This window comes from Hevea brasiliensis, chromosome 2 (genome assembly GCF_030052815.1).
Source record: "Hevea brasiliensis isolate MT/VB/25A 57/8 chromosome 2, ASM3005281v1, whole genome shotgun sequence".
NCBI lineage: Eukaryota > Viridiplantae > Streptophyta > Magnoliopsida > Malpighiales > Euphorbiaceae > Hevea > Hevea brasiliensis.
In genome coordinates this window covers 103,707,472-103,721,724 of record NC_079494.1, presented here as the reverse complement: position 1 = coordinate 103,721,724, position 14,253 = coordinate 103,707,472, and the positions used below count along the sequence as shown (strand labels likewise).

At 32.4% G+C, this 14,253-nt stretch overlaps 2 protein-coding genes across 2 annotated transcripts; one reads left to right on the top strand and one right to left on the bottom strand.

Moving 5' to 3' along the window:
* The first annotated feature begins 689 nt into the window (after window positions 1-689).
* On the top strand, window positions 690-3,720 carry LOC110664645 (receptor-like protein kinase FERONIA). Its single transcript, XM_021824421.2, has one exon. The coding sequence runs from the start codon at window positions 1,281-1,283 to the stop codon at window positions 3,666-3,668; it is 2,388 nt and encodes a 795-aa protein (XP_021680113.2). The 5' UTR covers window positions 690-1,280; the 3' UTR covers window positions 3,669-3,720.
* A 1,904-nt stretch (window positions 3,721-5,624) lies between these two features.
* Window positions 5,625-8,308, bottom strand: LOC110664643 (receptor-like protein kinase FERONIA). The gene has a single exon (XM_058137032.1). It carries the CDS (start codon window positions 8,279-8,281, stop codon window positions 5,780-5,782), a length of 2,502 nt encoding a protein of 833 aa, XP_057993015.1. The 5' UTR covers window positions 8,282-8,308; the 3' UTR covers window positions 5,625-5,779.
* Window positions 8,309-14,253: the final 5,945 nt, after the last annotated feature.

Below are 14,253 nucleotides of genomic sequence, written 5' to 3'. Positions count from 1 at the left end.
AAAAATTTTTTGTCCTTTTAAGAAGAAACATCATGTAATATTTTTTTTTCTCTTTGTAATTAAATCAATTACATGTAATTTCTATTTTCTTGATTATTAATTAAGTAGATATTTTTTTCTAATTTTTAAACGATGCAATTTTTTTAACAGTAATTAAATAATTTACGTACAATAATTTATAAATTTAAAATATATAATAGTTCTTTTTTTTTATATAATTTTTACACACATGTATTTTTCTTTTCATTCCTTTACAATAAAAAAAAAATATACATTATAATTTTTATTAACTTTTTATTTTTTTAAAAAAATTCCAACAATTTGAAATTAGAATTGAAAACGTCCCATAACCAAATTGAAATCACCATCAGTCCAGCGTAAGCTGGAATCGAAAACGCCATCAACTTGACCTTCAGAATTACAATATCTTGGAATCGATCCTAGGTGGTCCCATCTCAATCCCATCTTCACCTAAATTAAATTACCAATTTCCACTCATAAAATATCCAGCCCCATGACTTTCGTCGTATGAAAGCAATATTCTAACCAGGTCATTTGTCGTTATAAACAGAAAAAATTGAAATCCATCACATCGATGAACGATAATATTTACATCTGGTTGGGGCAAATTTTCACTAAATAAAAAGGAAATCCAATAAATGTCCTTAAGACACTGATTAATAGTCTTTTTCTCGGACCGACATACGCTCTATTTTTCCAACAGCGTGCTTACCATGGAAATACATTCACATGTGATTTGTTCCTCTAAACGTACGAAAAATTTTAAAATACAGTATAGTGTATCCAAATTTATTTCCCGACTGGTCTGCTAACAGAACGGAATAACTCATAGGCAACTTCATCGGCAGAAGATGGTTTTCCAGATATCATAGACAACACGTTCTGGCAATCATCTTTAACAGTGGTATTGAATTTGGGGAAACTCTTGCCTGATTTATGACCAAATCAGGTAAATTTTTCTCCTCAAATGGGAAATCTCTACTGCAGTTTCTACTTTAGTTAAAGAGTAAAATAAATAATAATAATAATAATAATAATAAGCAGCTTTTGTGAGGATTTTGAGCAGGTCTTCCTTAGACCAACCAAGTTGACTTTCAAATAATGGATTTCTGGATATATCAAGGGTGGATCAAGCTTTGGAGCTAAGAAATGATCTCCCATTTTGTGTTTCTGATTAGCAAACAATCTGCTTCTCTACATCTTGCATTCCAACACTTGCCTTTAATACTGTCTTTAACATACTTAGCCTTCTCAGGCTGATGTACCGGACTTCTTCAATGAATCCTTGGAGTTTCTCTATCTTCACCCTTCTATACTTGTGCGCTGCTTTTGAATCCATAAGCTGTGCATCCAACAACTCTTCTTCTTCCTTGGATAAAATTGTTCTCAACTGCGGATCTGCTGGGTCCTTTTCATTTAATGGAAAAAACTGGACTGGTGATGTAGGCTCCAGCTTCTTGCCTGCCGATTATCAGAGAAGTTCGATTTCTGTACCATTAACACTGATTAATGGTGAAGTTCCCAAGATTCCATACTCTACTGCACGCGTCTCTCGTTTTAATTTCACCTATGCTTTTCCTCTTTCCCCTGGTTTCAAATTCATCCGCCTTCACTTCTATCCGGCTTCCTACGCCACCCTAAAAAGCATCACCGACGCTGATTTCTCTGTGGTCTCGGGTCGTTACACTCTGCTAAACAATTTTAGCCCTTCTGTTATGGCAGATACTTTGGAATTAGTTTACTTCACTAAAGATTTTGTTATTAACTTGTGGGAGAACCTATTGAATATCACTTTTATCCCATCATCCGGAGCTTATGCCTTTGTCAATGGTATAGAAATTTACAACTTTCCAGCCAATTTCTACAATTATACTTATAATCAGATATCTGTTCACCATGAGCCAGCCTTTGAGATGCTTCATAGAGTCAAAGTGGGGCGTCACGACGCTTTTTCTGATGACCTCTGGGAGTGGCTAGATGACTCCAGCTATATAATGGGATCTATGAGCGGCACTGTCATTTTTACGGATGATGAAATCACTGGGGAACCTTGGAACATGGGGGACTACGCCGCTCCCATATATCTATATGATTCAGCCCGGACGATGGGCAGCGATGATGCTATTAACATGAGCTACAACCTGACTTGGACATTTCTTGTAGATTCTGGTTTCAAATATCTTGTTAGGCTTCATCTTTGTGAGATTTCACATGAGGTAACAGGGGTGAATCAGAGAGTGTTCACTGTTTATATTAACAACCAGACGGTAGAGGACAGTTTGGATGTAATTGCTTTGGCAGGAGCACCACTTGTGGCAATTTATAGAGACTACACCATTGTGGTTCCAGAAGGGATAGGAGGGAAGCAGAAACTGTGGCTAGCCCTGCATCCAAACCCAGAATCAAGTCCCAAATTTGAGAATGCAATACTAAATGGAGTTGAGATCATGAAACTTAGCGATGAGAATAACAATCTTGCTCCATATTTTGAACCAAGATTCGGAAAAAGAAAGAAGATTCGAGTCAGTGTCGTCCTTGGAGCCGTTTTAGGTTGCCTTGGTGGAATCTTTGTATCTTGTTTGGCTGTATACCAGTGGACAAAAAGGAATTCTTCCTGTTTCGAAGTCTCACAACTGCACCCAATATCCCGTGACCACAGGAAATCAAATATGCCAGTGCTAAGATCATCTTCCCTCTGCCGCGAGTTCACATTAGCAGACGTCAGGGTGGCCACCAAAAATTTCAGTGAAGTTCTTGTGATTGGTGTGGGTGGTTTCGGCAAGGTTTACAAGGGTTCGATAGACGGCGGAGCTACCCAAGTTGCCATCAAGCGCAAAAGTCCGGAGTCCCACCAAGGGCTACAGGAGTTTCAAACTGAAATTGATTTGCTCTCAACATTTCGTCACTTGAACCTGGTTTCCTTACTCGGCTTCTGCCAAGAGAACAATGAATTCATTCTAGTCTACGATTACATGGCCGGTGGAACTCTCCGTGATCATCTCTACAAGAGACGCCATCCACCATTATCATGGAATCAAAGGCTCAAGATTTGCATTGGTGCTGCTCGAGGATTACACTATCTTCATACCGGCACAAAACATTCAATTATACACCGTGACATCAAGTCTACCAATATATTGTTGGATGAGGATTTGGAGGCCAAGGTCTCGGATTTCGGACTGTCGAGGTTAGGCCCCACTACAGCATCAAGCAGTTATGTAAACACTGACGTTAAGGGTACTCTGGGATATCTGGATCCTGAATACTATCGAAGTAGAAAGCTAAGTAGTAAATCAGATGTCTACTCTTTTGGCGTGGTGTTGCTTGAAGTGCTATGTGCAAGACCAGTGGTGGTGGAAGAAGAGGAATATAAGGTTAGCTTGGCCGAATGGGCCTTACGTTGCCATGGAAGTGGTAACTTTGGTTGTATCATCGATCCACTTCTAAGAGGAAAAATTGCTCCTCGGTCTCTCATCACATTCATGGAAATTACGGTAAAGTGCTTGGCTGATCGACGAACTCAGAGGCCATCGATAGGAGATGTGCTACACAGTCTGGAATTGTCATTGCACGTACAAGAGAGCACAGATGCCACGGTGGATTTGGAAGATCATTACTCACACCGAATGTATACAACGGTAATTTAAAATGATGATGAGACTTGTCTAAAAATATAATAAATGGAATTTTAATTTTTAATTAGCTGAGTATTCAAATCATATATATATATATATATAATATATATATATATATATATATATATATATATATATATAACTAAAAACTCAAAAATATTTACTCAAAAGTTGATAGTTGGATTCGCTATTACTTGACACTTAGCATAATTAAAAGTGATAATTTTATTTAAAAATATCACTTTAATTTATTTTTTTAATTATAAATTTAATTATTAATCTTAAATAATGTTTAACTGAATAATTTTATCTTAAAAAATATTATTATTTAAATTTAAAATATAAAATAAAATAAAAATAAATATATTTAATTAATATATAGAATTTATAAATTTTAAAATATTTAAAATTTGATTTTAATTTATTATGTTTATTTGATTAGGGTATAAAATTTATAAATTTTAAAACATTTAAAATATTAATTTTATCTTTTTTTCGAAATTGATTTAAAGATTCACATTTTTATTTTTATTTTTATTTTTCTACTAATATTAGATTAAAAATATCATCTGTCAAATCAAATTTGATTATATATCAAATTTGATTATATATATATATATATACAAGCAAAGAAATTCACCATTAATTGAAACTTGATATAATTAAAAATAATAATATTATTTAAAAATTTACTTTAATTTAGTTTTAGATCATATTTAATGAAATAATTTTATAATTTTATCTTAAAATATATAATTATTTAAATTTGAAATATAAAATAAAATGAAAGCAAATGTATTTAATCAATGCATAAAATTTAGAATATTTAAAATATTATAATCTTATCCATCATTAATTATTACATGGCATAATTTAAAAAATAATTTTATTTAAAAATATAAAATATTTAAAATTTCATTTTAACTTAACTTTTATTAATTATAAATTTAATTATTGGCATTAGATCATACTTAACACAATAATTTTATCTTAATTAAGTTTATATTTTCATTTTAACTTATATTTTTTAATTATACATTTAATTATTGGTATTACATAAAAAAATTGATACTTCTATTCATCATTAATAAACACTTGACAAAAATAAAAAATTAATAGTTTCATTTAAAAAATGTAAAATATTATAATTTTATCTTTTGAAAATATTTTTTACAAAATTTTTATGCATTTTATCTCGTGATTTTGAATTAAATCAAATACTATTAAACTAATATATATTAATATAAAATTAATATAATAATTAATTTTTTTTATTAATATATAAAAAAGATAAACATTTTAACAGGTTAAAATTTACTTAAAATTAAAAATAAAATATAAAATTATTACCGCAACGTATGGATGGATGGATGACTGGTTAATTTATTGTGGTAGATAAGAAACTTCCTCCACGGAAAGGCAAGGATTGAAGATGATTGTACTGTGACACTAAGTGCTGTCACTATATCATTTTGATATTTTGCTTTTTGACTAAAGCCAGTCGCCCATACATTTGAATGCAAATTCCAGAACTTGGAAAGTTTTGTTATGGAGCTTGATTTAAGCAAATAGGCTAGGAGACAAATTGCTTAAATTGAGGACAAAGTGCTTAAATTGAGGGAAGTTGACGTTGACTGTTTACCAGAAGGATGATTCTCCTTTCTCTTTCTCTACACGTTCTAATAAGCTCTCAAAAACTAAAAACTAATCAGGGATCGCTAAAAATTTGGATACAACTTTACTTTGCAAGTTGAAACTTTTGGTTGGGTAATTTTTCTTGGGTTATATTCTGTTCTAATTACATATGTTCCAGGGGAAGTGTTAGTTTAATGTGATTTATGGACTTAAAGTGCTTAATTAATATGTAAACTTGAGCTTTAGTCAAATTAAGATATCTTAGTTTTTGTTACTCCTTAAAATTAGTTGGTAGGAGCAAGTGAGGTGCTCAAATAAATTATAAGAGGACAATTAAAAAGGAAAAAGATCAAATGTATTACACAGAACATATCTATAATCAGCATACATGGTAGAATTACATTTTGGAAATGGTAACTACTGCATATTTGGATGCCAAACTGCTTTTGCTTTCAAATGGTGATTAGACTCATTATTTATTTATTTATTTACCTTCCAACTGGGTTCATGATCTCAGAGAATTCCACTCCTGGAGTCGGATCAGAATTTCCCACCGACTCCAGAGTTATGTTTCTATCCTCACTGTGCTCATGCATTTGCAGTTCTAGTGCTAACTCTAGGTTCCAAAGCACCTCATTCATCGATGGCCGATCTAGCCCCCGTTCTGCCAAGCACTTTTGTGTGATCTCCATGAACTTTGCAAGAGATGCCGGTGAAATTTTTCCTTCCAAATGTGGGTCAATGAGTTGATCCCATTCTGCCTTTTCGTGGCAATTTAAGGCCCACTCAACAAAGCTTAAAGCATCTTCATCATCCTCGTTGTGATTATTTTCTTCAGCTGCAGAAGGATTCACCACAAACTTTGCGGAAAGCACCTCCAACAGCACTACTCCGAAAGAGTAAACATCAGATTTGTTCGACAATATCTGAAAGCGGCAGTATTCTGGGTCCAGATACCCAATGCTACCCTTAACTTTGGTGCTTCCACTGGTAAGGCCTATTTTGGACAAGCCAAAATCTGAAATCTTGGCTACCCAGTTATCGTCTAACAGGATGTTACTGGTCTTGACATCGCGATGGACGATTTCAAGCTTTAATCCTGTATGGAGGTAGCATAGACCTTGCGCAGCTCCAATGCATATCTGGAGTCGCTGGATCCATGACAGAGGTGATTTTTGTGGTTTATTAACAAAATGAAGATGCTCGAACAGAGTACCGTTGGGCATATACTCGTACACAAGGATCATCTCCTGCTCATCATGGCAGTAACCCATCAAAGAAACAACATTGTGATGACGAAGGAGAGAAAGCGTCTTAATCTCTGCGAGAAATTCACAGAAACCCTGTTCAATGGACGCTTGATTGCCACGCTTGATGGCAACTGCAGTCACCCCACTGTCCAGGTAGCCTTTATAAACCAAACCAAACCCACCAGTACCGATAACATGTGCCTGATCAAAGTTATTAGTTGCTGCTTTGATCTCCTTCATAGTGATATAGCGACAGAGTGACTGGGCATGTCTTGTCTTGCTTTTCTTTTTTCTCTCGCTTGCTGCTGTGATCCAAAAAGCAAGCACGCACAGGATAAGGAATGCCAAGACAACTCCGCTGACCGAGCAGCCAAAAATGATTAGTAGTCTTTTCTTTGAACTTCCGGATGATCTTGAGGACGGATTAACTAGCGATCCCTGCTTTTGGGGTGGATTGAGTCCAGCGATATCTCCACCATAATTACTTAATTTGAATATCTCCAACCCATTTAAAATCGCGTCATAGTACTGAGACTTCAATATAGATTCGGTGTTGGGGTGCAGCTCCAGCCAAAGATCCTGAATCCTTTCTCTTACTTCTGGAAACATTGCAATGTAGTCCTTGTACAGGGGAATACCTTGCCCACCGCTCCATGCAATGACATCAGCTTTATCCTCGGCTGTTTGATTATTGATGTATATAGAAAATACTCTCTGGTTTATCTTTGTCATATTCCGCTCAAGCTCACAGAAATGGAGCCTGACAAGATAGATAAAACCAGTTTCAACAGGAAAATACCAACTTAAATTATAATTTAAATTGATCTCAGCAGAAGGTCCCATACTACGGCCGGTGCGATATACGTCAACAGGTGCAGTGTATGCTGGCACTGTTGGTGTGTACCTAACATTAAGATCAAAATCATATGCCCAAATTCCCACAGCAGCTCCAAATATGTATTTATCGTCCGGTTTCCAAGTGCGAAACATCCCCGTGTCTGATTGGGGAGAAACATCATCGCCTCCCACATTGATTCTGTAAACTGTCTCTAGTGCAGATGTATTGTCCAGTCTGATTGGCGATGCAGGGTACCCAACAAAAGGAAGAGGAGCATCCTCGCCTCGTACGTAGAGATTCAATGGCATCGAAACAACTTCAATTCCGTTGACAAAGGCAAACGCATCAGAAGCATTCGAAGAAGGACTAAACGTCAGATGAAGTGAATCGTTTTGCACGTGAATTATGAACTCCTTGAAAAAAATATATTCGTTTTTGTAATTGGCTTCTAGAGAAGCACTGAAGTTGGTAAGGAGGGTATAGTGACCACAAGAAACTGAGAGGAACGCTTTGGATGCATCCAGACCAGAATAAGGATATGGATAGAAGTGAAGACGGACAAATTTTGGGCCGGGTGTGACATTGAAGATGTAGGTGAATTCAGAGTAGAATAGCCGAGCGGTCTCGTAAGGAACTTGAGGGACTCCAGGGTCCATGGAAGAGGCCGTCGATACTGTAGAGTTCGTGTGCCGGTTGAAAGCCACAAACTTTGATCTGACATCGCCAGTCCAGTCCCGGCCATCGAAGGACAAAGTTTTCAAACCAGAGGAACCACAATCTAGTGCAATATTTTCTATGGGAACATAAGGAATCTTATCTGCACAAAGGGAATCCTTGAGATACAAGGAGAAACAGAATTGTAGGAAGATAATAATGTGCAAGGACTTGGAGCAAGGTTTCATGGTGGTTTTGATTTCCTCTCTTTTTTTTTTCCCCTTCCAACAAGACGGGTTTCACTATCTGTATATATTTTGATAAAAAGCTATACCGTCAAAAAACCAAGGGAATTTTGGAATATTTATATATAACAAAACTTTTTAATTCATAATTAAAGCTATATTGTTACATTACAATAAATAGTTTAAATATTATTACACTAGTAATTCAATATTCTGAAATCTAGAATCTCAATTTATAAAAATTAAAGTAAAAATAAAATAAATTTCAGTTGTCCCACTTCAATAACTAATCCTGGCGGAAGGTTATGGCTCCTGCTGCGCAGGTGGTGACTCCCGCATATAGACCGGTCAAATAATGCCCCACACGGTAGGCATCAATGTCGTATTCTGAAGCTTCTAAAAAAAATATTGTCGTATTTGGAAAAATTATATATGAAACTGTTATTAAAATAGACCGTATGAAATGATAATTTTTTTTTTTCAACTAGAAATTATGGAATAATAAGTTAATAAAAAGTAAATATATATATGGAAAATTACTGAGTGCATCTGAGTACAAAGTTTTAGTACGTTTTGCACTTACACTGTTAAAGTAATTATTATCTAAAGATTAAATTTAATATAAATTTAAGATATAAATATGTATAAATATTTATTTAATAAATATGTATATATATATATATATATATATATATATATATATATATATATATATATATATATTATGAAAAGTGAGACTACTATATGTGAGTGAAGGAGCACCAAGAGTTTTCATAATATGTCATATAGATGAATTAGGGTATTACCCATACTTTTGCACGAAATTAATAATAATTTAATATATAAATAATTTTAATTATATATTTTTTAATTTTATTGTATGAAAATAAAATAAAATTTTAAATTTTTTATTAAGTATTTTAAATTTTTTATTAATTATTTTATATTTTATTTTTATTACTTTTTATGTAGATTAAACTTTTTATTTTGATTAAACTTTTTATTTCTTAAATTTTTTAATAAAGCTTTCATAAGAAAAATAATGAAAAATGTAGTAATATGATAAAATATTTATTAAATATAAAGATAATACAAAGGTTGATTAAATTATATAATCATTTTTATCATTTTAAAATATAAATTTTTTTTATATTCTCTTAATATATTAAAAAAAATAATATATTTAAATATTCTCTTTATTTACTAATATTAATATTATTCTAAAAATATTATTAATAATCAAAAAAGCACAAAGGTAATGCGAAAGGGAAAAAAAATTATGTATGTGCTATATTAAATTATAGGTATATAAAATAAATATATATTAATATATTATAACTTATTTAACAATAATGACTACTTATTTTAGTAATAAGAGTGTAATAATTTAATAATTTGTAACTTATATATATAAATTTGGAGAATTAATAATTTAAAGTAATTGAATAAATAATTAATAAAAAATAGATAAAATTTAATGAAATTATAAATTGCTACTGGGAATGCCACATGGCAAACTCTTTTCTTCTATAATACCACATAACAAGTTCTTGGAAGAGTATAGCTTGCTTTATAGATAGATTCTACATAATTGTTTCTATTGAATAGTTTTTTTAATAACTCATAGAGAGATCTATAAGGTTGACACACATGGAACTACGAGCTTCATGTGACATTCATCTTAGGGGATATTTGATTTAGTTGTTGATGTAACTAACAATTGATAAACAATCAAACAATTGAATCAAGATGTTTGATAAACTTTTAAAAGAATAATTAATAGGCAGTTGATAGGTATCCTATCAGCTACATTTTGTATCAACTCTTTAGAATCAAACATTTATTTGATTGGTGGTCTCTTCTCTTACTTCACTACAAGCCTCTCTCAATATCTGTGAAATGCATGTATATTTCCCAAATAGTTAGTTTACTTGAGAAACATGAAGTCAAGATTTCATCTTAATTAATTTGGAAGATTCTGAAGACATAAATTAGATGTATATGAATTCTTAATGCTTTCCTTCAGAAAATTTCAATTGAATGATCTGTTGATCAGGGTATAGTTGGATTTACTCATTCTAAGTTTTTTCTAATTTTTTATTTATTAATAAAATTTTTTACTTAAAAAAAAATAGTGTTGGAGGCAAGCAAGATAAAGAAAATAAAGACAATAAATTTGATAAAAGAAAAGGCAAGTTTTCTTCTTATGGTGTGTGTAAAAGAACTAACCACTTAAAGAAAGCTAATTCTAAGAAGGGAAAAGCTTATTGCAAATTTTGCTACTTGTTAGGCCATATTGAGAAGTATTGTATAAGCACTTGATTATTTTTCACCATAGATGCTTTATAATAGCAACAAAATTGACTTGGAAGGAGAAGAATTGAGCATTCGAACCAAAGTAAAGAAATTGATTAACGTTTCGAACAATTAGAAGAACTTAAAATGGCTTTAGGGACGATTGTTGTGATATAACAGGAGGTAACTTGACTAAGGAGCTGTGATATTGTGCTGGAAGAAGTTAGCTAGTTAGTTGGAATATGAAGTTACTATAATTGATTCTTGTAATAGATTTAAGAGATGCTATTGTACAAGAGTAACTATATATCATTCGAAATCATTTAATTTTATGAGTTATTTCATAAAATTACTCAACTTTAATTTCTTTTTCTTAAAACTAATTCAACTACAATTTGAGTATCATTAAAATCATTATGACTGATTATTACAGGTTTTCAAGTTAAAATGGGTTAATTTTTCACTAGCTTTTAGTTGTTTTTTCAGTGTCATCACTCAACTTCAATTAATTTCTTAAAACTTAAAACTCTCTCAATTTCAATTTGAGTAATATATATTCACATTTTATAATAAAAATTAGTAAATTTTAAATATTTATGTGACGACCCGACACAGGAAAGCGGTCCGATGAGGGAGGGGAGTGGCATAAGAGAGTAAACTCCCGGCAGGCTTCTAGGATGGTGAGACTACCTAGGGTAGAGGAATGTGGGGGATAGAAATGAATCGAATCATACATTGAAATGGGGAAAACTAATCACTAGAGGCGCCTTTTGGTAGAATGACTTGGAGAGTTGGAAGAATTTCAAGGTTAAGCGTGCTCACTTGAGAGAAATATTAAGATGGGTGACCTCCTGAGAAGTTATCTATTCCATTTATAGGACAAAACTATGAGACTCAGGATGGGGTGGGCTAAAGCAGACAATTCCTTTAGTGGTTGAAGTAGGGCATTACAGATGGTATCAGAGCCGGACCCCTTCTAGTAGATGTGTAGTTCGAGGACGAATCAGATGAAAGCTGGTGGGCCTGTGATGACCCAACCAGGGAAAACAGTTCGATGAGGGCAGGGAGTGGCATAAGAGAGTAAACTCATAGTAGGCTTCTAGGATGGCGAGGCTACCTAGGGTAGTGGAATGTGGGGCATAAGAATGAATCGAATCATACATTGAAATAGGGAAAACTAATCACTATATACGTCTTTTGGTGGAATGACTGAAGAGTTATAATAACTCCGGGATTAAGCGAGCTCGCTTGACAGAAATACTAGGATGGGTGACCTGATGAAAATTTTTTCATTTCGCTTATAGGACAAAACTGTGAGAATCAGGATGGAGTGGGTCAAAGCGAACAATTTCTCTAGTAGTGGTTGGAGCAGGGCGTTATAGTTTACACTACCAACAACATATTCACACTAATCGTATCGTGTAATACCCTATAGATTTAACAAATATACAATTTATTAAGTTGATTATTTTAATATTTTTAATTAATATATTTTGAGATTTATTTTAAAAGTTTTATATTTAAATTTTTACTATTGAATTTGAGTATATTTAGTATAGTTATATTTATTTATAATTTGAAGGAATAAATTGAAATAATTGTATTTCTACATACTTGTGCCAATTATTGTTATTTATTTCTTCAAATTAATACTCAAATTCAATAGTAAAAGTTTTAATTTAAAACTTTTAAAATAAATCTCAAAATGTATGCAAAAATATTAAAATAATCAAATTAATAAATTATATATTTCTTCAATTTCTAAGATATTACATAATGTCGATAGGTAGTGTGTGTGTATGTAAATATTTGAGATTTATTAAATTTTGATTAGAAAATTAATGGAAATTAAAAGAAATGTGAGGAGAAAAAAAATAAATTTTTATTTATGGTAACTTGTAAACCTCCGATTATAGGTAGTAGGAAATTTATATTTATTCAAATTAAAATTGAGGGAATTTTAAGTTTTAAGAAATAAATTAAAGTTAAGTGATTATACTAAAAAACAAAAAAAATAAAGTTGAGTGACTATGAATAAAAGATTAACCCATGTTAACTTGAAAACCTACAATAGCCGGCCGTAATGAAATCAATGATACTTAAATTGAAGTTAAATGAGTTTTAAGCAAAAAAAAAAAAAAAAAAAAAATTAGTGACTTCATGAAATAACTTGAGTAATCCCAAGTGATAATTACCCTATTGTACATATTAGGATTCAATGATAATAATACAATAGTTTCTCTCTCTACTCTCTCTCTCTCCCACCAACCCCCCCCCCCCCAACCTCTTTCTTCTTCTTCTTCCTTGATTTGACTTCTTATTCTTCTTTACTTTTTTCTATTTTCTTCCCCTTGCCTCTATTTTTTGTTGGGTTGTGGCGGTCACAACATTTGGTATCAGAGCAGTTCGAACTTGAGGATCCAATACACACTAAACTCAACTGGTGAGAAAGAAGAAGTGATGGAAAACCCTAACTCTAGATTACAAATTCTAGAAGAACAAGTGCAGTCTCAAAATCAAAAGAAAGAATTTTAGCTTGGAGATTCATAAGAGCAATTGAGAGGTTAAAGAAATGATGGCTCAAATGATGAAGATGATGAGGGCATTGTTGGGAAAAGGTAAAGAATCTGTAACTCATATGGGGAAAGAGCCTGTGATTATTCAGTGCCTAAAATTCAGTCCAATGTCAATGAAATTAGGGTAAATGTGAATGAATCTAGAACTAATGGGATTGGAAAATGAGGTATATTGCCTCTACCTAGGGTGAGAGAAGTGGGATAATTCAATAAGGGTTTCCTAGGACAAAAAAATTATGGTGCCAATCCCTTGAAACTAAAATTGTAACTTCCTCTGCATTGGCTTTTAATAGAGATTTCCTTAATTCTTTGTTGTTGAAAATTTTGGAGGTATTCTTGATAAAGAGACAAACAAGAGTATATCAACTGTGAGGACTATACAAAAGCAGCAATTTTTCAAAAAATTGTTTAGCTTTTGTGCTTCTGTAATTCTTGTGGAAGAGGAATAAGAGATATTAAGAAGGCAACAAAAAAAAGAGAGTTTTTGTGCATAACTGGTGTTTTTAGAAATGCCCAATTGCTTCACAATTCCTATTATCATATACTCAAGTTGCTTGATGTCAAATCAAGCCTATTAATTTTCCTTTCCAATAGTACACAAGCGTGGCCATTTCCAAGTTGAGTCTACACTAACATAATATTCAGAACAACTGCAAGAAGGTTTTGATTCAAGTGTCACTAGCATTCAGGATTCCACATAGACATAAGTTTCCTTCATTCTAGGCCAATTTCTATTTGCATTCTCAAGCACAATAATGATTTCAAAGCGGATGGTAATGTTGTGGTATAACAAGAGGTAACTTAGCTAAGGAGTTGTGATGTTGTATTGGAAGAAGTTAGCTAATTAGTTGGAAAAGAAGTTACTATAGTTGATTCTTGTAACGGATATAAGATATGTTATTGTATAGATTGGGATTGTATACTAACCAATATAGTTAGTCGGAAAAATCTGGACCATGTTACTTTTTCTTTTTGTAATCTTAAAGACTTAAACGTCCAAACAAAACTATTTCACAGGGACTTAAAAGGAATTTTCTTTCTAAGATTAGCAGTATTTATTTTGAAAATCAAGTCAATGATTAAGTAAACAGAAGAAATTTAAAA